This window comes from Pelodiscus sinensis, chromosome 19 (genome assembly GCF_049634645.1).
Source record: "Pelodiscus sinensis isolate JC-2024 chromosome 19, ASM4963464v1, whole genome shotgun sequence".
Taxonomy (NCBI): Eukaryota; Metazoa; Chordata; order Testudines; family Trionychidae; genus Pelodiscus; species Pelodiscus sinensis.
Genome location: NC_134729.1, coordinates 4,351,736 through 4,375,902, shown reverse-complemented (window position 1 = coordinate 4,375,902; position 24,167 = coordinate 4,351,736). Strand labels below are relative to the sequence as shown.

General features: G+C 65.4%; 1 protein-coding gene across 3 annotated transcripts; it reads left to right on the top strand.

Annotated features, from left to right (window-relative positions):
• The first annotated feature begins 1,977 nt into the window (after positions 1-1,977).
• DGKA (diacylglycerol kinase alpha) lies at positions 1,978-24,140 on the top strand. 3 transcript variants are annotated; one of them, XM_075901932.1, is made up of 24 exons: positions 1,978-2,132; positions 13,124-13,219; positions 13,766-13,842; positions 13,986-14,115; positions 14,527-14,607; positions 14,866-14,915; positions 15,190-15,264; positions 15,575-15,694; positions 16,026-16,143; positions 16,640-16,728; positions 17,106-17,225; positions 17,301-17,399; positions 17,606-17,695; positions 18,570-18,643; positions 19,482-19,556; positions 20,005-20,090; positions 20,276-20,365; positions 20,739-20,899; positions 21,227-21,291; positions 21,721-21,811; positions 22,179-22,368; positions 22,735-22,855; positions 22,969-23,029; positions 23,460-24,140. In XM_075901932.1, the coding sequence occupies exons 2-24, from the start codon at positions 13,150-13,152 to the stop codon at positions 23,556-23,558; spliced, it is 2,232 nt and encodes a 743-aa protein (XP_075758047.1). In that variant the 5' UTR covers positions 1,978-2,132; positions 13,124-13,149; the 3' UTR covers positions 23,559-24,140. The 3 variants fall into 3 exon arrangements, with proteins under 3 accessions (XP_075758047.1, XP_075758048.1, XP_075758049.1); XM_075901933.1 differs by having other exon boundaries at positions 2,128-2,256; XM_075901934.1 differs by lacking the exon at positions 1,978-2,132 and adding an exon at positions 5,244-6,445.
• Positions 24,141-24,167: the final 27 nt, after the last annotated feature.

Sequence of the window (24,167 nt, the reverse complement as noted above, 5' to 3'; positions counted from 1 at the left end):
ATCATTCAACCTTCAGCAAGGCCTTTCTCCTCTCTCCGCCTCCCTGTCCCCCTCTGCAAACAAAGCCGAGGAACAGGCCCTGGGTTAATTAACTAATGAGGGTAGGAGGGTGACATGAGGTGGAAACGGCTCCCCGCAGTACTCGCACCTCCCGCCCACACACACACTCAGCCGGCACAGAAAACATCTGCTAGACAAAAAAGGGAAATTCCAGCTGCAGAGTTTGTGCCTCGCCGTGGGGCAACCGTGGGACATGGCAGATGGTACTTCCGCCTGCCCGACTGGGGTCCTCTGTCTACAGGCAGCAACAGACCCAAGCCAAGTCTCCCTGGTGTATTCAGTGCTGACCTCTCCCCCAAACCGGGCTGGGAGGGGGCCCACCCATGCCAGTATCTTATGGTCACTGCACTGGATTTGAACTGGTAGCCCAGGGGGCAAAGTCCTGTGCACCTGAGCTAGTTGCTCTGGAGAGCACGACTCACCTGAGCAGACTGTGAGGGCTGTCTGATGGCTGGTGTGTAGTGAATTGGCTGGGTCTCAGTCCAGTTCCTAGGTGGGACCCTTCAACCACCAACAATAATGGCTGTGAGCAGCCCCCTCCACAGAGAGGCCAAGGGCTGGCTGGGGCCCAGGCGGGTTGAGGGGGGAGGGGACAGGAGTTCGCAGCACATGGGTACCACAGAGCAGGCCGTGGGAGGGGGTGACAAATGACTCAGTGGTCAGTGGGTGGAGTTTCCTGCCCGTGGCCCATATTTGGGGTCGGGAAGGAATTTTCCTCTAGGGTAGATTGGCAGAGGCCCTGGAGGTTTTTCGCCTTCCTCTGTGGCATGGGGCACAGATCACAGCTGGAGGATTCTCTGCATCTTGGGGTCTTAAACCCTTTGAGGACTTCAATATCTGAGATCTAGGTGAGAGGATTATTCCAGGAGTGGGTGGGTGAGATTCTGTGGCCTGCATTGTGCAGGGGGTCAGACTAGATGATCATAATGGTCCCTTCTGACCTTAAAGTCTATGAGTCTATGAGTTTCTAGATCAGCACCACCCCCTCACACCTAGCAGCCTGGCCTCGATCCCAGAGAGCGCAGGCTTGGGCAGGCCCATGTGCGCAGGGTTGCCCAGGCAGGCTCTGGCACACCCACGGATCGCTGCGGAGGGAGGAGGAAGCAGACGCGCATGCAGTGATCCAGGCCAATTCCACCCCCGCGACGCACACATGCCCCACGCCCAGCGAGATGAAGGCCTCACACGGGGCCGTGCACAGGACTCAGTGCCCACACGGGCCCAGCACTCACGGCGAGCTTGTGGAGCAGAAAGACCGCCAGGCACCCCGCGGGGGGGGGGGGGGGGGGAGCGAGCACGCACAGAGTGACTGTGTGCACAAACCTACACACCCAGACCCACACACGTGCACCTGGCTTACACCCCTGCGGACACTGCCCAGGGAGGTGGTGGCATCTCCATCACTGGGGAGGTTTAAGAGCAGGTTGGACAGACACCTGCCAGGGATGGCACTTAGGACCTGCAGGGGGCAGGGACCAGATGACCCCTGGAGGCCCCGTCCAGTCCTACCCTCCGCCTCACCCCCCCACAAACGTGCCCACGGGCAGTGCTGACCTGAGAGTTGACACCACGCCCGGATTTGGCCTCTAAGCCCCCCTCGTCCCAGCCCTGCAGTTCAAGGCCAAGGCGATGGCTAGCCGGGGAGGGCTCTGCCTGGCAGCCCCCGCCTTCCCTGGGCTCACCTCCCACCCCGGCCTGGGCTGCAGCTCCCAGAAAAGTCCTGCTGGCGCTTGCCAGCGCCCCCAGTTAACCCCTGGCCTGCACACGGGCAGGGGAGGCCAGGCCGATCCGGGGGCGCAGGGGGTTCCCCGGGGTTTGCGGCCAGGGCAGAGTGGCGCAGTGAGCCGCTGTCGCTTTAAATGTGGCCCCCCCCGCCCCCCCCCGGGGAGCCCGGGGCTCGCTGGTGCAAGAGGCTGCGGGCCGGGCTCTGCAGAGGCGCCGAGAGGGGGCGTCGCAAGCTCGCGCCGGGGCCAGCCCCCGCCCTGCTTGCGGCACCGGCAGCTGCAGGGTCCGTGCGCGCCCGGAGCCCGCCGGGCGCCCCGCTTCGCTCCAGCGCCGGCCGGACCAGGAAGGTGCGGGGCTCGGTGCGGGGCTCGCGGGGAGGGGAGGGCTGTGATGTCAGCGGGGCAGGGCTCGGGCGGGCGGCGCCCCGGGCTCGCCCCGCGCTGCCTCCGAGCTCGCCGCGCTGCAGACAAGGTAGGGCGCGCCCGGGGGGAAGGGGCTGCGGGGTCCGGGCGCCCCGAGCCGCGACCCCCGCCCGGCCCCGAAACTTTGCGGAGTCCCGGGCGGGGCTGGTCCCGGGTCTTCCTCTTCCCGCAGCGTCAGGGAGGGAGCCGGGGTGGCCCCGCGGCTCCGGCCCCGGGGGGTGTCCCGGCTCCGGACGCTCCCCGCGCGGGCGAATGGGGGGAGTGCCCGGTGGGGCTCTGGGAGCGCCCCGCGGCTGCAGTGCCGCCTCCGGGGCCAGTCTCTTGTGCCAGACGCTGCCCCCCCCCCCCCGAGCCAAGCGGCGCTGAACCCCCCCCCGAGCAGCGCTGAACCCCCCCCCCCCCAGCCTGGTGGGGTTTGTCCCTTGTGCCAGGCGCTGGCATCGAGCTGGCAGGATCAACCCCCTCCCCCTGCCAAGTGGGGTCTGTCCCCTGTGCCAGGCACTGCCCCCCCCCCCCCCCCAGCCTGGCAGGGTCTGTCCCTTGTGCCAGGCGCTGGGCAGGGGAAGGGGTTTCTCTGCCCCCTGGCTTGGCACCTGCGTGACCCTAGGGACTGAGCTGGTGGTGCTGCCGGGTGGGGGGTGGGGGGGGCATGCCCCCATCCATAGAGTGCCTGGCCAGGAGGGACGAGATCTGCCAGTCCTGCACGGTCAGGGCCAGAGGGCTCCCCTGCTCCTCCCTGGAGTGGGCGTTTGTAACCCGCCTACTCCCAGCCCCTGGCCCAAGTAAGCTGCAGTCCCCAGCCCCTGCCTGGCTGGAAGAGCCATGCCCAGGTTCACACAGAGCTCACCATGGCTTTCCCTGCCTGGTAGAAACGGGCCAGGCTGGACCCGCTGGTGACAGCTTCCCCCACGTGCCCCACAGGGGCTCTCACGCTGCTGGCGGGTGTGCTGGGAGGGGAGGGGGGAGGAAGCAAGCACTCACACAGTGGGGCAGGCCGTGGGCAGTGCAGTAAGGGGCAGGGCTTTGAGCAGGAGACACAGCGGAAGACCCCGGCCCCGCCAGACTTTCCAGCCAGTGAAGCACCCAACGGGTGCTGAGCTCCAGGCACGGCTGGTGTATCTAACCCCCAAGGACTGATCCAGCTGGGATCAAACATCTGGATCCGCTGCCTAAAGAACCCGGCCAAGTCTCCGTTATGCGAACAGGGCTGAGCCTGGCGCTCGGTGGGGTGACGCTCATGGGTGACCCCAAGTGGAGGGTCAGCTTCCTGGACCTGGAGTTTTTAGTGGGTTCAGGCTCGCGTGGGATTTCAGAGGCAGGTTTCCGCGTGTGATGCTCTGGCCCGGGAGAAACCCAGCCCCCACGACTCAGGGAACAAAGGCGCCACCATCCTGCTCTATTTTACATTCCCAGGCTGGGTAGGGGCTTTGGCCAATCCAGCTCCCTGGCCACTGGGGCAGAAATTGCCCCGAACGCGACACGCCTGGCCCTTTCTTCAGCACTGGGAAGGCCAAGGAGCCAAGTGAGCCCAGGGGGAATAGAACCCAGGAGTCCTGGCTCCGAGTCCTACCCGTGCATAGCTCTGTCCACCTCGGGCCATGCGCCCTTGGGGCCGATTAGGGGTTTGCAGTTGGTCTTTTGGTTTGATTTGACAGTCTGTTCCAGCGCCTGGAACGCTCCATGGTGAGAAGCCGGTGCTGTGGGTGTGCAGACCGGCCGGGGAGGGTTTGTCCTGCCCTCGGCAAATCTCCCAAACCTGTACGGGAGGCCGCGGCAGCCTCCGCCTGTGGTAAAGGGCCCTGCTGCAGTCCTGTGCCAAAGTACATGTTTACGCAAGGGCTCAGAGCGGCACTCCTGGGGAAACACTGCAGGGCGGGGGGCGGGGTGATACGCTGCCACCAGAGTTATTATTAATTAAAGAAAACAAAAGAACTTCCTGCCAAGATCGGAGCGGAGGGCAAAGAATAACACGGGACTCCCTAGTGCCTTTCCCCCTGCAGCGCTGGCTGTAGGCTGGTCGCTTTCTGCCCCGGGGATGCAGCCACCTCTGGAGTGGGGCACTGCTGCTGGTTAGACAGGGCCCAGTGGAGAGGTGATTTAGGTCTGAGGACAGCTGGCCCATGCAGAGGGAAGACGAGTGCCCCCATTGGAATGGCAGCTCCTGGCTGTTTCTTGGCTGCCCCTCACCCAAGCACGGATGTAGCACAAGGGGGTTATCTTGTGATTCGGGGGGGGGGGGGGAGAGCAAGGGTGGGAGAGCTGGGCAGGCAGGGGGCTCTGTGACTCTCTGTTTGTACCAAGGTGGGGGCAGGATCGAAGCAGCCTGACCCCTCCATGGCCAAAGGAGGTGCATGCCCCATGAGCATCAGACCGGCCTCTCCAGCTGCTCCCGGTGCAGGGGATGGAGGGGGAGAAGAGTTGCTTTGAAGTGAGGTGGGAGGAGGCCTTGGCTGCTGCCTGCTGGGTGTCATGAGTTTGGTGAGGGCTCAGCCCAGGTTCCGGGAGTTCACCCCATTGGCAGCTGCGGGGGACGCCAAGGGCTGAGACTGGTCCCGGGGCTGAGCCGGATTGACTGGCCGGGAGGTCTCCGTGATGCTCGGCTTGTGGCTGAGTCCCCACCCCCAACCCAGAGCCTCCCCAGCCAGCGTGGAACCCGGGATCAGGGCTCCCCCCCCCCCCCCGAGCCTGTGCTGTGATTGTCCCCATTTCCAGGGGCCCCCAGACCCTCAGCGCATCACTTAGAGCCGCCGTGGGGGCTGCTGTAACCTCAGCGGGAGGCATACCAGGCCCAGGCTCTGGGCAGTGCGGTGAGGGCTTAGCCCTTCCCTCTACCTGGAAACAGGGTCCCCTGGAGTCAGATGCGGGGGTGATGGGCCCAGAGCCAGCAGAAGCTCCAAAGTTACTTGTTACATTCTGCTGCCCCCCCCCCCCCCCGGCCTGGGGTGCTGCCCTGCAGGCTCGGCCCCCTTGCAGGGTCCGGGCAGGAATGTTTCCTTAATTGCAGCTGGCAGGTTGCACAGGCCTGCGCTTGATGGGAACGCAGGTGTCGGCCTGACAATAGCCGGCGTGGACCAGCTCGCCAGCGCCTGTTCCCTTAGCTCGGTGGCGTTTGGATCCGGCTGGGGGCTGCCTCAGAGCCACGGCCTGGCGGGGGAGATAAGAGCCGTGTGGGGAGCAGGCTGCCAGGCGGAGTTCAGACCCACTTTCCCTCTGCTGGGGGGGCGTGAGGCCGCTGCCTTGTGTCTAGCGGGAGTGAGTTAAAATGGAGAGTTGCTGCCAGAGCTGGGCCTGGAGCCCCCCAGCCCCGTCCTCTAACCACCTCCCAGAGCTGGGGCTGGAACCCCAGAGTCCTGGCTCCCTGCCCCCCTCCTCTAACCTCCTCCCAGAGCTGGGGCTGGAACCCCAAAGTCCCGGCTCCCTGCCCCCTCCTCTAGCCACCAGCCCCTTCTCACGTCCCCCGGCTCAACTACCTTCTGTAAAGCTGCTCCCTGTGCCGTCCCTTTAACACCAGTCTGGGGGGGACCCCACTCCCCATCGGATAGGTGGGGCAGGGAGCGAGTGAGCCCTGCTGGCAGCTCAGGCCCCTGGCAGTGGGGGCCAGGGAGCCCCTGGCAGCTAGGCTGGCCCTGCCTGGCCAGGGCCCATGGTCCATGGGGAGAGGTAGGGCTAACCAGAGCGGGGCAGAGAGCTGGGTTCTGTGGGCCTGGGGCTGGTCCCGGAGCAGGGCACTGAGCTATTCCTGCCCCTGATGGCCTTTGCCCCTTGAAATTCCCCCTCCTTCTGCAGGGCTGGTTGACTCCCTGCTGAGCTGTGAGCCAGCCCCAGGCAGGGGTCCCCCAAGATCCACTTCCCCTGCGCTCTCATCGGCAGGGAGGGGTCTACAGGCTGCGGGACCCCATTGGTAGGGGATTAGCCAGGAGTCCCAGAGGAGGTGGGCAGGGAGCCTGCCAACCTGGGCCCGGCACCCGGCACTCCTGCCCCCTGCCTCCGGCAGCACGGGCTGCTCCCTGCTTTGGCACCAAACCCGGCAGCACAGGCTCAGCGGGGCTGGGAGGTGGGGGGTGCGTGTGATGCAGTGAAGATGGGCTGGCCCAGAGGGAGAGCAGTGGGAGCCAGGATGTCTGGGCTCCGTCCCCAGCTGGAGTTGTCCTGTGATTGTAGGCAAGTCCCAGCCCCTCGCTGCCTCAGTTTCCCCATCTGGAAAGCAGGGACGATCTCAGGAAGGCTGTGAGGCTAAAGTAATGACTCATGTTTACAAAGCTTTTTGGGGCCAGGATTGTGGGGTGCCAGTAGATCTTAGGGGCTGGCAGGGGCTGTGGGATGGGGTGAGAGGCACCGGTAGATCTTGGGGGGAGCCCAGGGCTGGGCTGGTAGGGGCAGTGGGTTGGGAGTGAGGGGCACTGGCAGAGCTGGGGGAGACAAGGGCTGGGATGGCAGAGGCTGTGAGTTGGGAGTGAGGGGCCCCAGTAGATCTTGGGGGGAGACCAGGGTTGGGCAAGCGGGGGGCTACAGATCAGGAGTGAGGGGCCCCAGTAGATCTTGGGGGGAGCCCAGGGCTAGGCAAGCGGGGGGCTACAGATCAGGAGTGAGGGGCCCCAGTAGATCTTGGGGGGAGCCCAGGGCTAGGCAAGCGGGGGGCTACAGATCAGGAGTGAGGGGCCCCAGTAGATCTTGGGGGGAGCCCAAGGCTAGGCAAGCGGGGGGCTACAGATCAGGAGTGAGGGGCCCCAGTAGATCTTGGGGGGAGCCCAGGGCTAGGCAAGCGGGGGGCTACAGATCAGGAGTGAGAGGCCCCAGTAGATCTTGGGGGGAGCCCAGGGCTAGGCAAGCGGGGGGCTACAGATCAGGAGTGAGGGGCCCCAGTAGATCTTGGGGGGAGACCAGGATTGGGCAAGCGGGGGGCTGCAGATCAGGAGTGAGGGGCCCCAGTAGATCTTGGGGGGAGCCCAGGGCTAGGCAAGCGGGGGGCTACAGATCAGGAGTGAGGGGCCCCAGTAGATCTTGGGGGAGCCCAGGGCTGGGCTGGTGGGGGGGCTGCAGATCAGGAGTGAGGGGCCCCAGTAGATCTTGGGGGAGCCCAGGGCTGGGCTGGTGGGGGGGCTGCAGATCAGGAGTGAGGGGCCCCAGTAGATCTTGGGGGAGCCCAGGGCTGGGCTGGTGGGGGGGCTGCAGATCAGGAGTGAGGGGCCCCAGTAGATCTTGGGGGGAGCCCAGGGCTGGGCTGGTGGGGGGGCTGCAGATCAGGGCCTGCTGAGAACAGCCCTCCTCACCCCCCCCCAGTTGCACCAACACTCACTTGTGTTGTGCAGCTCCCCTGGTACCATGGTGGTTGCTGGGGTGCCGGGGGGGTGATTTCAGTCTCGTCTCCTGCCCGTAGCGAGAGGGCGGTGCCGTAGCTGGGGGAGCTGTCCCCTCCCAGGCTGGGGAGCTGCAGAGGTGCGTGGGGTGGGGCTGTGAGCACACAGTCACCTTGCCAGAAATGGACTTGTTGGTGTCTGTCAGCAACACGAGCGTGAAATCTCCGTCGTGCTGGGATAAAGCTCCGGGCTGCCGCACCCCCTTTGGCTCCCGCCGCTGGGAGAGTTGGGCCTGGCGTGGGCGGGGGAGGAGAGCCCCCCCTCAGTGTCCTGGGGAGGGGGAAGTTGTCAGGGTGCCCCCTGAGACCCCCCAGATGCTATTCTGCCCTGACAAAGGATGGGGGGCGCTTTTCCCTGGATCCCCTGGCCAGTGGCTAGCCTGCCATGAGGTCTCTGTCCAGCATTTTGGGGGCTGGGGGGTGAGAGGACTGGATGGGCCTTGGTCGGGGGGGCTGCCCTCGCTGGGGTGTGGGTCCCCCCATGTTTCTTCTCTGCTCCCTGCCCTGAGCCCGTGCGTGTAGCCAGCTGCTGTCCCGGGAGCAGGCCTGGAGGCTGAGCCAGGCTAGGACTTGGGCTGAGTTGGAGCCGAGGAGTCTCTGAGACTTGCGGGGGGGTGCGAGTCGTGTGCGGGGCAGGGCCGGCCGATGGTGCCCCGTCTGGGGCGCTGGGGGCAGGGTGGCATCACGCCCCCTGCTCCGGCATCCTGTGCGGATCGATGTGTTAAGCTTTGGCCTCCAACTCCAAATGGCTTCGCCCAGCATCGTGGTTCCATTTGGCTCCTGGAGCCAGGGCAGGCGGAGCTGGTGAGCTAGTTAGTGGGACTTGAGCGCTGGGATATGTCCAGGTGGAGTCGGGGCCCCTTCCCCTGGGCCTGGAGTGCCTGCCCTCCTGCTAACGGTACAGGGGGGGCTGGGAGCCAGGACTGTCTCACTTGGTGTTGCTCCGTGCCTCGGTTTCCCTTTGGTGAAGCGGGGGGGAGCAGGATCCTAGGCGGGGGCTCTCAGCACAGCTGACAGGTGCCTGAGAAAGTCCGTGGTGCTATTAATAGCAGGTTTTATTGGGTCTGCTGCTCAGTTTGTTTAGTTTGTCGTCAGATGCAGCGGGGGCCCCTCCCCAGTGCTGGGTGGGTACACGCCTCATCTCGGCTGTGACTGTCTCCCTCCCCTGCTCAGGTTCTGACGCTTGGCTCAAAGCTCGTGGTTCCCCACCCCCCACCCCCGCACTTGTGATTACCCTGGGGAATTCGCTGCTGCAGGATATTCTGGGGGCAAAGGGGGAAGTGAGTCAACAGAAAGGCCAGGTTGGCAGGAGGAGCGTGGCTGGAATCCACCCAGGGCTGGTTATCCTCATGCTCCAGGGCACAGCCTGCTCCCCAGCTGGGGTCAGGCAGGAGTTTCCTTCGGGACAGCAGCGGCTGCCTTGTAGCACTGGGCTGCACTGTCCCCGGGCCGGGCTCCCTCTCTGAGGCCTGGTCAGGCTGGGGGGGCCGGCAGTCAGAGGTGAGGGTGAAGCTGAGGACCCACCAAACTTGCCTAATGGGGAGGCTGCATCTGCAGCAGCCTCCCCGAGAGGTACCAGGAAGCCCCATCGTTGCCTGTAGCCCCCCCCCCCCGCCGGTGTGCAGCAGGGCCACCTCCAGGCCCCACCCTCCCCCAGAGCTGAGAGCGGGGTCCCGTGAGGTGGCACAGAACAGCCCCCAAGCCAGGGCAGGTGACTCCCGTGAGCCTCATCCTGAGGTCCTGGCAGGGGTGCAGGGGGTTGTTAAAATGACCCCCCCCCCCGGGTTGGCAGGACCGGGGAGCCCTGAGCACAGGGTGGGGGCATGTGTACCCTGTCTTATGACACCCCCCGGCAGCATCTCATTTAGCTTGTCCCAGGGCCTGGTTTCAGGTGGGGGTCTGGCTGAAATGGGGAGTACTTGGGGGGGAGCCTGACTTTGAGCCCATCTCTGCTCAGCACAGCTACACCGCCTATGGCTGGGCAGTGGGGCCTAGCAGTTGGAGCAGGGGCTGGGTGGTAGCCACTAGGCCAGATTCCCTGCCCTGCTGCCCCCCGGGGGGGCCCAGTCCTTCCCGGGACCTTGGGCCCCAGCAGAGCCGTGGCCAGGGCTTTCTGCGTGGCTCCAGCAGGCAGGGCCCACGGGCTCCTAGTGTGGCTCCATTCAGCTGGGGGTGGGCGGGTTAGTAGCCAGGCCACCGGGGTCTCTGGAGCCCTGATGCTGGCTGGAGACTCTAGACTGAGGCCAGGAGCCTGGGCCGCATTTTGCACCAGCTCTGGGCATGTTTCTCACCTCCCCCTTGCCTGGGGGCTCTGGGGGGGCTGCTGAGTCTTTGAAGCCCAACCCCCTGTGTGAAAGTGGGGGGTCCAAGCAGGCACTGAGAGGATGCCTGCCCCTGGCAGGCTGGGCACAGGCCCAGGGCTGGGGCATGGCTGGTGGAGGGGCACCAGAGGAGGATTGTGTGTGGGGGGTATATTGAGGGAGGGCACCGGCTCCCTGCCCCCCACTAGCCCCACTCCTGTGGTTTGTTCCTCTCCCCGGGACAGCCCCGTGTTTAGCCCGTCAGGGAATCATTTCGAGACGGGGGGATCCCTCTGGGCACTCCCTCCCCCCGCCCCCGCTGCTCTAAAAATGGATCCACCGAAAGCAGAAGTCGTTAGTTAAAGGGCTTCGTCGGCCCCTCCCTTGCTGGCCCTATGGAGTGGGGGCAGGGGAACTCCTGGCTGGGCTGCCCCAGAGCAGCAGCTCCCTGGTCTGGCCCTAGCAGGTGAACCGGGGGGCCAGGTAGTCTTGTGCTGCGGGTGAACAGGGCTGGGATCGAGGGGAAGGCTGGCCTGACGGCAGGGCACACGTGCTAAGAGACGGGGGTGGCACCAGTTGGGGCGGAGGAGTCTTGGCAGAGCTAACCATTGGCCCCCACTGCCCACCCACAGATGGGCTAGAACCCAGGCATCCTGCCCCCGGTTCCCTCCTCTGGCCACTCCCGGCCCCTCCCACAGCCGGGCTAGAACCCAGGCATCCTGCCCCCGGTTCCCTGCTCTGGCCACTCCCGGCCCCTCCCACAGCCGGGCTAGAACCCAGGCATCCTGCCCCCGGTTCCCTGCTCTGGCCACTCCCGGCCCCTCCCACAGCCGGGCTAGAACCCAGGCATCCTGCCCCCGGTTCCCTCCTCTGACCACTCCCGGCCCCTCCCACAGCCGGGCTAGAACCCATGAGTCCTGCCCCCAGCCTCCCTTTACGTCCCTCGTCCTACACATCCGTCTCAAAGGAGGCTACCTAGGCCCATGGACTCCCAGACTTTCTGGCTGGGGCTGGGGCTGGGACGCTCCTTTGATTGGCTCGGGCGGGCTGGGCCCCTCAGTTTGTTAGCTCAGCTCTGGGCCCCCCTCTCCCCAGCCAGTGCCCCTAGTTCTGCCTCCTTCCTGAGCAGCTCTGCCGGTGCCCCTCACTCCCAACCCACAGCCCCCTGCTGTCCCCGTGCTGGGCTCCCACTCAGTCCAGCCTGGTTACTGCTGCCCCTTGTCTTGCCTTCTGCTGGCCTCTTGTCAACCAGCATCCTGAAAGGCCACATTTGCAGGGGGCAGGGCTGGACTGGCAGAGGCTTGGGGGTGGGAGTGAGGGGCACTGGCAGGGCTGGGGGGTGCTGTGGGTGGGGAGTGAGGGGCACCAGCAGAGCTGGGGGGGCCCAGGGCTGGACTGGCAGAGGCTGCATGTTGGGAGTGAGGGGCATAGGCAGAGCTGGAGGGGCCCAGAGCAGGGCTGGGGGGCAGGGTGGGAGTGGGGGGCACTGGCAGGGCTGGGGGGTGGGGCTGCGGGTGGGGAGTGAGGGGCACCAGCAGAGCTGGGGGGGCCCAGGGCTGGACTGGCAGAGGCTGCGTGTTGGGAGTGAGGGGCACTGGCAGGGCTGGGGGGCAGGTCGGGAGTGAGGGGCACTGGCAGGGCTGGGGGGCAGGTCGGGAGTGAGGGGCCTCAGCTGTCTGACGCCGTCCGGGCGGCAAGGGGCTGGCGTCCCTGGGAGGCCTTGCTCTGTCTCAGCCCCATTAGCGTTAATGGGAGCGGCACGTCCTGTCCTCTCCCTGCCCTGCAGAGACCTGGGAGCACTTAGCGCAGCCTGGCGGCTCCCAGGTGTACGCCGAGATCTGTATTAACATGAATAAATCATAGGATTAATGGAGCGAGCCAAGGGCTCTGGCGGGTGGGGAACACTGGGAACGTGCTGCCGACGGGGACAATTCGAGCCCCAGAGCGGGGGGAACCCGGGTGCCAACAGCCGCTCACTGCCACTGAGCAGGAGGGTCTCTAAGCGCTCAGTGCTTTATTCTCCCCTGACGGGGAAACTGAGGCACGGGGGGGAGGGGCAGTCAGGCAGTAAGTAGCAAAGCCAGGAATGGAACCCAGCCATCTGGGCGTTTACATCCTCAGCACTAGCCACTAGAGCCCACACCCCCAAGCTGGGAAGAGACCTCTCTGCTCCGTGGCCGCAGCCCGTGCAATGGGGGCTCGGCTGCGCCGTGGGAGAGGCCGGTTTGATTCCCGGTTGTGCCACGGACTCGTCCCTGTGTTCTGTCAGTGCCTCCCTCTCGCCTGAAGTCAGGGACCAGCTGGTACCGCCCCAATTCAGCCCCAGTGCACGGCTGCTGAGACTGGTGGCTCTTCGGGGCAGGACCAGGCTGGTGCCCTGGAGTCACGGGGTCCCCCCCATGCTGTTAGCCCCCCTAATGTTGTTGCCCTGGACTCCAGCCAGTCCTGGTGCACGTCGCACCCCCTCCGCCAAGCGCCGGGCGTTCTGCACTGCCACGAGCACCTCGGCACCCCAAAACCCAGCCTGCTGCCAAGTCCCACCTCCCGCCCCCCCAGCTCGTGTCTGTGAATCAGACAATCCGCCCCACCCCCGCCATCCCGAATTCACAGCTGCGATTGGAGAACTACAAACCTCCCCCCCCCCCCCCGCCGTGACTTGGCACCATTAAATATTTAGTGGCGCCGGCAAAGTGGCCACCCGCGGAGAGGTATAAATGCCCGGCGCTGGCGGCTCCGTGCCAGGCGGCCGTGGTACCGTGCGGCTCCCGAGCGTCCCGCTCCGGAATCACGCAGCTCTGGAGCTGGCAGGAGGGTTTGCGCTGGCGATGGGGCTGTTCTGGGGCAAATGGTGCTCCCGTCTTTCGGCAGGCGGCCAGTCTGCCCCAGTCGGTAATTGGGTAATATCTCTTTAAGAGCCTGCCTGGGGGAGGTCTCAGCAGAGGGTCTAAAGGTGGATCAGGGCATAGCAGGTGGCATCTGCCCCCCCCAAGGGTGCCAGCCTGGCCACAGTTACCCCAGAGGGCTGTGGGGTTTCGGGGGTGCCGGCTGGCGTTGCCTGGGGGCTGCAGTTGGCACTTGCTGCTCTGGAAACAAACTGAGGAATGTGCCAGCTCAGTAGATTTGCGGGGGGCTGCCTGGGGACACCCCCCTCCGTGTCGTTCTTGTCCAGGCTCCGTGGCCTTGCTCCCTGTTGATTCCTCCCTCCCCCCACCCCGGTGTCTGTTTCTAACCCCCCCCCCCGCTTCTTCCTCCCCCTGCAGCCGCGGCCCGGAGGCCCCCGGACGCCATGTCGGAGAGCAAGGAATGGGCCACACTGAGCCCCGAGGAGTTTGTCCATCTGCAGAAGTACATTGACTGTGAGTAGCCGCGTTTCCCCCCATCCCAGAGTCTCAGGCAGCCTGAGGCCCTGGGGGCCAAGGGAAAGGGGCCACCCAACCTGGGAGCATCACCCCCACCAGCCCGCCAATTCGGGCTCGTCCTAGGGCGCTGGGGCCAGTGGGGAGGGCTGCTGCTTCTCTGGCAGAAACGGGATGGGGCCCTGGGTATGGGGGGTGAACAGGGCAGCTCCATTCACCCAGCTGCGTTGGCGGTAAACACCCCCTGGACCTGGGGGGTCAGGGAGGGTCACCTGTGTTGGGGATTTGCCCTGGGGCCACAGCTCCAGGCCTGCAGGGGAGGGGCTGATTTCCTGCCAGGGATTGGGGGTTGGCCTGGCCCCCAATAAGGCTGGGAAGTTTTGTGGGGCTGGTAAAGCAGCGGGATTTGCCCCCAGAGTTCACACACAACTATGGGGCTGGGGGAGGGGGAGAGGAGGGCTCAACCAGGGTTGCTCCTCCATCCCGACTGGGGGAGGGCCCTGGGATCCTGACCCCCCCCCCCTCGTCCCCCACCTCTCCCCGCAGACAGCAGCAAGAAGGTCCAGGACGTGCTGAAGGAATTCTATGGGGATGGCGAATTGGCACAGCACCTGCAGGGAGATGTGAGTCCACCCTGATGCCCTCCCCACATCTCTCTGGGGAGAACCCAATCTGGCCCCATTGCTTTGAGCTGCCTCCCCCCTCCCCCAGCAGAAACACTGAGCAGGGCCCCCTGACTGCTCCCTCTCTTTGCTGCCTCCCCCAGTCGATCGACTTCGAGGGCTTCAAGCTGTTTATGAAAATCTACCTGGAGGCGGAGATCTCAGACACGCTCTGCCAGCGCCTCTTCCTGTCCTTTCAAACGTCGGCCGGCGAGACCCCAGGGGAGCAGCCAGGTAATAGCGTGCACTGGCCTCGTCTGCTCCATCAGCCTGGCTGATCCAGAGGAGAATCTCAATCAGATGCTGACCGTACGGGGCATATGACACACAGCACAGTTCTGATCCCAAGGAGTCAGGAGTCAGTCTCTAGCCAGCTCGCTGCAGCAGCCAGAGCCTGTGCATTGGGACCGCCAGCCTTAGGAGGTGGTGAGATGGGGCACTGGCTGCCTGGGGTGGGGAGGCTGCAGCTGATCTTGCTGGGGGGGGGCTGTGGTGGGTTCTCCATTTCCTGTTGCTGCTCGCCTCTTCCCACCTCTGTTGGTAGCTGAAGCAGAGGACTGAACGGGACTTGGAGCCTGATCTCCTGGGTCCCTGCCGTGTGGGGCAGGGGACTGTGGGATTCACACTGGCTCTGTCCCTTTGCAGCCAGCGGCCTGGTCTGTGTTCACGATGTCTCCTGCTACTTCTCGTTGCTGGAGGGGGGGCGCCCCGAGGACAAGCTGGAGTGTGAGTCGGGGGAATGGCCAGGGGAGGGTCCTGCCCCATGGAGAGAGGGCAAGGGTGGGGCCTGGGCCGGGGTGGCCCTGGGGAGCTGGGGGTGGGTGGCGTAGCGAGGGGCTGAGGGAGATGTTTAGGGGAGGAGTCAATGTCTTTTGCAGGGAGTGGAGTGGACAGGACAGGCGGGGGGGGAGGCCTCTGGCAGGGACTAGGGGGTATGGCTATGGGGGGGCTGGGCCCTACTGACTCTGCTCTCCTCCCACCCAGTCACCTTTAAGCTCTATGATAAGGATGGGAACGGCCTGCTGGACAGCTCGGTGAGTGCCAGGGAGGGGGGAACCCGCTCAGCCAGCCCTGCCCCCCCATGGCCAGTACTGCCCTGCCCCCCTATGGCTGATGCCGCCCCGCTCAGTCAGCCCTGCCCCCCCATGGCAGTTACTGCCCTGCTCAGCCAGCCCTGCACCCCCCTCCCCCGCCGATGGCTGGTGCTGCCCCACTTAGCCAGCCCTGCTCTTCCCCTCCCCCCATGACTGGTGCTGCCCTACCCCCCCCCCCCCCCGACTTGGTACTGACCTGCCAATACCCCCCCAGGAGGTGGATCGGATCATCACGCAGATGATGCGAGTGGCCGAGTACCTGGACTGGGACGTCACGGAGCTCAAACCTGTGAGTAGGGGGCTGGCATCCCCCTGGCACCGTAGGGTGGGTGGGACTGCCCTGTCCTCACCCCCTCCCGCCAGGAGAGCCAGCCCATGGGAAGTGCAGGGGGTAGTGTGTGTGTTGGGGGGGCTGCCTCAAGCTCTGGTGGGTGGGGAGGCAGGGGCATCAGGGTTGGGGGCTGCCCGAGCCCAGGGGTGGGGGTAAAGCAGCTGTGGAGGGGGAGATCGGGTCCTTGTCCGGGGGGGGGAGGGGCGGGGGCTCATCCAACCCACCTGACCTCGGGAGTCCCAGAACCATGTTCCTGCCCCTCCCCCAGATCCTGCAGGAGATGATGAAAGAGATCGACTACGACGGCAGTGGCACGGTGTCGCTGGCCGAGTGGCTGCGCGGCGGGGTCACCACCATCCCTCTGCTGGTGCTGCTGGGCCTGGAAGTGGTGAGTCCTGGGGGGCGGGGAGGATCCCGGGGGGAGGTGGGCAGCTCTGAGCTGTGTGGGAATTTGGGATTCCCCGTTGGGCAAGATGGGGAGGAGCTGGGGGAAGCCTGAGGGCGGGAGAAGCACCCCCCCCCCCCGTTCCTAACCCTTCCTGCGCACCCAGGAACCCTCCCCATGACCCCCAATTTCCTTCCCCCACACCCACTGGTGACCACAAATAAGGAACTGCCCATGAACCCTAGGGGCATGTGAGACACCCCCCGACCTGCCCCGCCCCTCCCCCAACCCATCACCCTGCCCCCGCCCCACCGACTCTCTTCTCTGCCCACAGAACATGAAGGACGACGGGCAGCACATGTGGCGTCTAAAGCACTTTAACCGGCCCGTCTACTGCAACGTCTGCGAGACCCTGCTGGTCGGGCTGCGCAAGCAGGGCCTGTGCTGCACCTGTGAGTGGGGGGGCCCCTGCTCCCCACCCCCTACATGGGCACAGGCGGGGGAGGGATCCGCCCCTGGAGAAATGGGCACGAGCTGGGGAAGGGCCCCCCCCCCCCGGGGATGCTGTGAGCAGCATGGGGCTGGCGGGGTCCAGCCTGGGGTGACCTGGAGAATAACCCCCTGCCTTTACTGAGGGGTGGTGAATGGAACACCCCAGGGAGCCAGCAAGGCCCCGCCCACCTCTCCTTCAGCCAATGAAAGACAAGCAAATCAGCATTATGTTGTCCTCTCAAACCGCCATTGGCTGGCTGGTGGCCCCTCCCTCCTGATGGGATTGGCTGACCTGCTCTCAGCCCAGCTAATCATTGAGCAGGGCCCTTAGCGGGGGAGGGCAGGGTGTATGTGGGGAGAAATGGAGGTGGGACTAGAGCAGCTAAGCCCCGCCCCAGACCAGCTGGTGCCTCCTCCTGGTCACTAACCCACTCTGGTGCCCTCCTCTGCCTCCAGTCTGCAAGTTCACGGCTCATGAGCGCTGCGCCCGCCAGGCGCCCCCCAGCTGCATCAGCACCTACGCCAAGTCCCGCAAGGACACCAGTGTGAGTGGGGGGCAGGGGACCCCCGTGTCTGGTCATCTCCTCCATCCCAGCGCTATGCTCCCTGGTCCCCAGAACCATCCTCTGCCCTCAAGTACCTGCTGGCATGATCCCTCACCACGCCTCCCATGCACTCACTGGCCTGACTCTGCCCGTGGGGAAACTGAGTCACAGAGCGAGGGAGGGAATTGCTGTGGATAGGCTGGCAGACTCTGGGACTAGAACCAGAAGTCCTGCCTCCCAGCCCTCTTCCCCCCATCCCAAGATAGAACCCAGGTATCCTGATTCAGAGCCCCTCCCCCCGCAGCACCCCATTAGACCCCATTCCCCTGCCGGAGCCAGGAGAGAGCCCCAGTGTTCACTGCTCCTGTTGCCCCTAGGCGCAGAGCCACGTGTGGGTGAAGGGCGGCTGCGAGGCCAGCAAATGCGACAGCTGTCATAAGAAGATCAAGAGCTTCCAGAGCCTGACGGGGCTGCACTGTGTCTGGTGCCACCTCAAGGTGGGTGCGACCTGTGCTGGGGAGCTGCGGGGGGGCAGCTTCAGGGGCCATGGGGCTAACCCCCGTCTCCTCCAGATCCACGAGGAGTGCCAGCCCAGCGTGCCCCAGACCTGCGACTGCGGGGCCTTGCGAGATCACATCCTGCCCCCCTCGGCCATCTACCCCGTCGTCCTGGTGAGTGAGTCCCCACCGGGGACCAGCCCAGAGCTCCTGCCTAGGGCTTTATGGACCAGTCCGTGCGCTTTGGGAAGGGGAGCCTTTCCCCTGCTGGGGAGAGATCAGATGGCGCAGGCGAGGGGCTCTCTGGACCCAGAGCAACAGCTCGGCCCGTGACCCCGGGGGGCCCTGCCTCGGGTAACACCCCTGGCTCTGGGTTCCAGGAGAGGCAGAACAGCCAGAAGAACGGCGGCGGGACCCCCGTGGAGGAGACGCCACAGCCTTTCACCACGCCCGAGGGCCAGGCACTACGGGTGAGTGCGGGGGAGGGGGGGCTGCTCTTGAGCGGGTACCTGTGGGACATGGGCACTAGGGGGCGCCAGTGCCCTGAGCAACCCAGTTACTTCATGTCACTGCTGCCTCCTACTGGAGCTGTCAGGGTGCTGGGCTGGGCGGGAGCTGCCGGGCAGCCCCTGGGGCATGGGTGTGGGGAGGACACACCCCAGCCTGGAATGGACACGCCCCGTCTGGGCATGGCCCCAGAGCAGGGTTGGGACCAGGATTTCATAAGAAGGAGCCAAAATGAATGACGTTTATCCCTGCCTGGAGCTAGGCTATCCCCCTGCCCCAGTGAGCTATGCCTGTCCTGTGCCGTGCCCCTCAATCCCGACCCGCAACGCCTGCCAGCCTAGCCCTGGGGCCCCCCAGAGCTCTGCTGATGCCCCTCACTCCTGCGCCGCAGCCTCCTGCTAGCCCAGCCCTGGGCTTTGCCATCTCCCATTCCCTGGTCCATATGCACAGAGGCCTCTCCCTGCTGGCTCCTACAGGGCATGGCGGCTCCCTCTGGTGGCAGAAGGTGACCATGCAGCTGCCTCCCCTGAGCAGGTATGGCTGGAAGGCCCATTGGGTTTGGGAGTCGGTGCAACCCGGTGCCCTTGGGCACACAGAGATACCAGCCCCTGCACGTCTTCCCACACTCGCGGTGGCATGTGCACGCCCAGGCTCTGCCTTACACGTTCCTCTCTCCCCCCCCCCCCCCCCACTCCCGGCACGAGCCGCAGCTCCTCACTGTTGCAGGCGGGCGGGCAGGCAGGCATTTGGTTGGAACTCGTCTGTGGTTTACTGCAGCTGGTACTTGTGACTCACCCGTGGCTCATCCTTTCGTTTCCCCTTTCCCTCCCTCTGTAGATCATCCCAGTACCCGACACCCACCCCCTCCTGGTCTTCGTTAACCCTAAGAGTGGCGGGAAACAGGGGGAGAGGTAAGAGAGGAGGGGTCTAGCAGAGGGGCCTCTGGAGAGCCAGGATTCCTGGCTGAATGAGGGGGGTAGGGGTCTGATGGATAGAGATGGGGGCAGAGTTGGGAGCCAGGATTCCTGGCTGTATGAGGGGGGTAGGGGTCTGATGGATAGAGATGGAGGCGGAGTTGGGAGCCAGGATTCCTGGCTGTATGAGGGGGGTAGGGGTCTGATGGATAGAGATGGAGGCGGAGTTGGGAGCCAGGATTCCTGGCTGTATGAGGGGGGTAGGGGTCTGATGGATAGAGATGGAGGCGGAGTTGGGAGCCAGGATTCCTGGCTGTATGAGGGGGGTAGGGGTCTGATGGATAGAGATGGGGGCAGAGTTGGGAGCCAGGATTCCTGGCTGTATGAGGGGAGTAGGGGTCTGATGGATAGAGATGGAGGCGGAGTTGGGAGCCAGGATTCCTGGCTGTATGAGGGGGGTAGGGGTCTGATGGATAGAGCTGGGGGCGGAGTTGGGAGCCAGGACTCCTGGGTTCTGTTCCCACTCTCTGTGTGAACCAGAGCAAATCTTTCTCCTTGTCTGTGCCTCAGTTTCCCCATATCGCATGAGAGGTGAAGGGGATCGGGTGGGTTAGGGCCTGTCCATGGAACATGTTCCGGGGCACCTGGGCGAGAGGCTTGTTACAGCAATGTCATTGCTGCATCCCACTGTAAGGGACGCGCCCATGGACAGCTGCCTTCCACCCCAGCTGCCTGTACCCACCGATGATCTGGGCTGGGGGGAGTCCATGGTGCCGCCCAGTGTCAGTTCTAGAGCTCGTCTGACCCCCTCTCCCCCTCCCCGTTCTGTGACCAGGGTGCTCCGGAAGTTCCAGTATCTCCTCAACCCGCGGCAGGTTTACAACCTGATGAAGGGAGGCCCAGCTCCTGGGTGAGTGAGAATTCAGGGGCTCTGCAGCCGTCCCTAGTGAGTCTCAGCCCTGCCCCCTGGTGGACTCCTGCCCACACTGCAACGCTACGGCACAGCTCCACAGTGGCACCAGGGTCAGAGGGCATCTGCCAAGGGGGGTGCCCAGGGCTGGGAGAGCTGTGGGTTGGGAGTGAGGGGCACCAGTTGAGCTGGGGGGTGCCCGGCGGGAGCCCTTGGGATTGCTGGCAGGGACTGCGGGTTGGGAGTGAGGGGCACCGGCAGAGCTGGGGGGCGCCTGGGGAGAGCTGGCAGGGGCTGCATGTCAGGAGCGAAGGGCACTGGATTGGTGGTAGGGGACTCTCTGGGTCCGGGGGAAGAAGTGGCAGGGAATTGTGTGTGTGTGTGTGTGTGTGGGGGGGGGCGGGTGGAATCCCGGCCCCGGTGCTGACTTGGCTTCATATCTTTTCAGGCTGAACTTTTTCCGGGACGTGCCAGATTTCCGGATCCTGGTGTGTGGGGGTGATGGCACCGTTGGGTGGATCCTGGATGCCATTGGTGGGTTGAAGCTGACGGGGGGTAGGGCTGGAAATGGGGCTTGATATTCACCCTGGGCTGCGACGGGAACCCTTGGAGGGGGAGCCTGCCCATTAGCACCCCTGCTGGGCACAGACTGAGGTGCGATGCCGGCGGGGGCTCCCCGTTGGGTCCTGCCCTCACTGACTGTCCCCCTGTCTCTGCAGATAAAGCCAACCTGCCCCGGCGCCCCCCGGTGGCCGTACTCCCCCTGGGCACCGGCAACGACCTGGCACGGTGTCTGCGCTGGGGAGGAGGTGAGTGACTCCCTGCCGTGAGCCAGGGGTGGGAGGAGAACTGGGCCCATGGGTCCCCTCCCCATCACCAGCCTGTCACACCAATGGGGGGCCCAGCCACCCCGATATCTCTCCCCCCCTCCCCAAGCTCAGCCTAATGGACCCATCCAGCCTGGACATTCACCCCCCCCCCCCATGAGCTCAGCCCAATGGGCCCATCCAGCCTGGACAGTCACACACCCCTGAGCATAGTTCGACGGGCCGAACCATCCTGGACATTCTCTCTCCCCTCCCCCCCCCCCAGCTCATCCCAATGGGCTCATCCAGCCAGGTGCCCCCAGCCAGGTGCCCCCAGGTGCCCGGGGGCTCCCTGATGCCTCTCCCCTTCCCGCAGGCTACGACGGGGAGAACCTGGGGAAGATCCTGAAGGACATAGAGAGCAGCAGCGTCCTGCTCATGGACCGATGGCTGGTGCAGGTGACCCCCGAGAACCCCTCCGAGAAGGGGGACCCCGTCCCCTACGAGATCATCAACAACTACTTCTCCATCGGCGTGGTATGGCCCTGGCACTGGGGGGGAGGGGAGGCTGGGCCCTGGCAGTGAGGGGGGAGGGGAGGCTGGGTGCAGGGGGGCTGGGCCCTGGCAGTGGGGGAGGATGCTAGGCTGGTGCGGGAGGAAGGGAGCAGGAGCCCAGCTGGGGTGTGTGGCTTGGGGGTGAAGATGGGAGAGGGCAGGGCAGAGCCTCCTTCCCGTCCCCACACTCCACATTCAGGAGCCTGGCTCAGTGTCACCCCTATGTGGCCAGTCTGGGAACCTCAGGGGGGAGCCCCTCGAACCCCCCCTCGGACTCCTGCTGCACTCTGACCGTGTCTCTGTCTCCAGGATGCTTCCATCGCTCACCGCTTCCACCTCATGAGGGAGAAGTGTCCTGAGAAATTCAACAGCAGGTGAGCGAGGGCCAGGGGGGCAGAGGCGGGCAGCAGGCAGGGTAGGGCTGGGGCTGGCACACCGGGCCTGAGCTGCCAGGCTGTGTTGTATCATGGGAGGGGCTCCAGGGTCTGATGTCCCAGGGCTCAGGGAAGCTGATTCAGCCCTTGGGGACCCCGTGAGGTGTTGGTGACTGTGGATTCATAGCCCGGACGTTGGCCATCACGTTTTTTAACTCCCTGAGATTCCCCCCTCCTCATGCTGAGATGGGCTGGGAGCCACCAGGAGCAATCTGCTCCTCCCCCCCCCCCCCCGTGCCCCTGCGGGGACAGGAGCAGCAGGGCTGTGCCCCTCCCCCCTATAGCCAGCACCCCCTGCTGGGAGGCAGGGCACAGCTGTGGTTTGTTCTGTGTTCCACCCGGGCTCTGGGGGCTCTGGTTCCATTCCAGGATGAAGAACAAACTCTGGTATTTTGAATTTGCCACATCAGAGACCCTCTTCGCCACCTGCAAAAAGCTCAAGGAATATCTGACCATTGAGGTGAGGGACTGAGGGGCGCCCCCCATGCCCAGCACACCCCCAGCACCCCCTGCTGGGAGCTCCCGCCTCCTCTCCTGCCCCCCCAGCATCCCCTGCTGGGAGCTCCCGCCTCCTCTCCTGCTCCCCCAGCACCCCCTGCTGGGAGCTCCCTTCTCCTCTCCTGCCCCGCCCCAGCATCCCCTGCTGGGAGCTCCCTTCTCCTGCCCCGCCCCTGGCAGTGCCCCCTGCTGGCAGAGGCTGGTGCACAAATTACCCCGCTGCTGCACTCTCTGTGCTGCCTGCAGGGGGAGCTCCTGGTGGCCTCTCTGGGTGGGGGCAAGTTTAAAGAGGCCCCGGTGGGTAACGAGGGCTCTGCCCCCCTCCTCAGTGCTGCGGGCAGCCCCTGGACCTGAGTGGAGCCCTCTCTGGAGTCGCCGTCCTTAACATCCCCAGCATGCATGGCGGCTCCAACCTCTGGGGTGAGACCAAGAAGCCGCTGGGTGAGGCTCGGAAAGCAGCCGGCGCGAGCCAGGCTGAGGCTGTCACTGACCCGGAGACACTTAAGACCTGCGTGCAAGGTAGGGGGGCGGGTGGGGAGGACCCTGGGGCAGGGCGGTAGAGAGGCCTGGGGGGTGGTTCCTCCTATAGAGCGGAGGTGGGGCCCCGTCCTGGGTGGGGGTGGGGCCCCAGGCATGTGTCAGGCTAACACAGGGTCATGCTCCCTTTTTCGCCATGGCCCCACCCAATAGATGGAGGCAGTAAGGCCTCCTTCCAGGCGGTTCTGGAGTTAGGTGGGGAGCATTCCCCAGGGCCAGAGCACACCTGTCCCCTCCTGCGCTGGGGCCTGCTGTCCAGCCACGGTCACCGCGGGCTCGTCCCCCAGCCCATGGGGGGGCACCCCGGCTGCCCCGGACCCAGCGCTGACTCCCCCTCCCTGCCCGCAGACCTGAGCGACAAGCGGCTGGAAGTGGTGGGCCTGGAGGGCGTGATCGAGATGGGGCAGATCTACACCGGGCTGAAGAGCGCGGGCAAGCGGCTGGCCAAGTGCTCGGAGATCACGCTGCGGTGAGTGCCGGGCGGGGGGGTCACCTGGGGGCAGGCTGTGGCCTGGCCTCCCGCTCCTAGGACGCGCCACGCGGGGCCCCGTCGGCGCTGCTCTCATGCCTGGATCTCTGCAGGACCCTGAAGTGCCTGCCCATGCAGATCGACGGCGAGCCCTGGATGCAGCCGCCCTGCACGGTAAGGAGCCGTATCGGGGTGGCTCCTCCCCAGAGCTATTCCAGCCCCCCCCCCCGGCTGGGGATCAGAGCCCCCGCCGCTCTCCCAGCCCCTGCCGGCGGCCTCGGTGGACCCTCCATCTATCTTGCAGGGCAGAGGGAGCGGGCACTGGGGGGGGGGCGGGGCAGGGCAGTCTGCTCCAGGGCCCACTCACCCTGGGGAGAGTCTGCTTGTGCCCACGTGTCCCTTGCTGCTGGCCGAATGGGCTGGCAGGGCGTGGGGCTGCTCAGAGCCATGGGGCTGGGGCCTGGTCAGCCACGCCCACGTCCCAGAGATGGGAGGAGCCATGGTGGAGACGGGGACATCAGCTGGGTGGGGGTTCTGTGGCCGGAGGTGCAGGGAGCATGTCCCCCGCCCCCCAGCGCATCCTTCCTCGCTCTCTCTCTTTCAGATCAGGATCACCCACAAGAACCAGGCGCCCATGCTCATGGCCCCGCCCCCCCGCTCCTCCAGCTTCTTCGGCCTCAAGAAGGGGCCCCAAGAGCAGTAGGACAGCCCCGTGGGGGGGTCCAGCCCCCCTTCTCTCTAAACCCTCTGAGCCGGGGCCGCCCAGCCGCAGGGGCGCTGTTGGGCTTGGCTCCTGCCCTGCCTGGGGCCCCCACTGCTGCAGCCTGGGCGCCCTGTAGAGACCCATCAGGGCTTAGGGTGGGGGGCAGGGGCCTTGGGCTGCACTAGCCAGGGCCCCTTGCCAGCCCGGGCCGTCCATGGCTGGGAGCCGGGGCCTGACGCTGAGCCAGCTCAGCAGGGGCCTTGTCTAATGGCTTGCCCCCCTGCTGCTAGCTGTAGGGTACCAGCTGCCCCCCCCCACATCTGACCCTTGCAGATCACTGGCCCCTGCTCCCTGCCCTCCCCTCCCCCTGGATGTGTCTGCTCCGTGGTGGGCGAGAAGAGGGCCCCTGCCGCCCGTCCTGAGGATCTCTAGCCCCTGTGGGGAGGGGGGCAACGGGGGCTGGGCCCCTGCGTCCCCTACATTCCAGCCCTCCTGTCCCACCCTATTTATTGCCCCACAGCCCAGCCCCCCCTTCAGATTTCAAGTGCCTCATCTTACTAATAAAGGTTGGAGTTTTTGTTCTTCCCCCTCCCATTGTCTCTGTTCTAG

What these genes read in the sequence shown, in the direction of transcription:
- DGKA (XM_075901932.1), top strand. Translation starts at nt 13,150, where the DNA reads ATGTCGGAGAGCAAGGAATGGGCCACACTGAGCCCCGAGGAGTTTGTC. An exon ending in TCTGCAGAAGTACATTGACT is followed by an intron (nt 13,220 to 13,765) that starts GTGAGTAGCCGC and finishes CTCTCCCCGCAG; the next exon opens with ACAGCAGCAAGAAGGTCCAG. An exon ending in GCAGGGCCTGTGCTGCACCT is followed by an intron (nt 16,144 to 16,639) that starts GTGAGTGGGGGG and finishes CTCTGCCTCCAG; the next exon opens with TCTGCAAGTTCACGGCTCAT.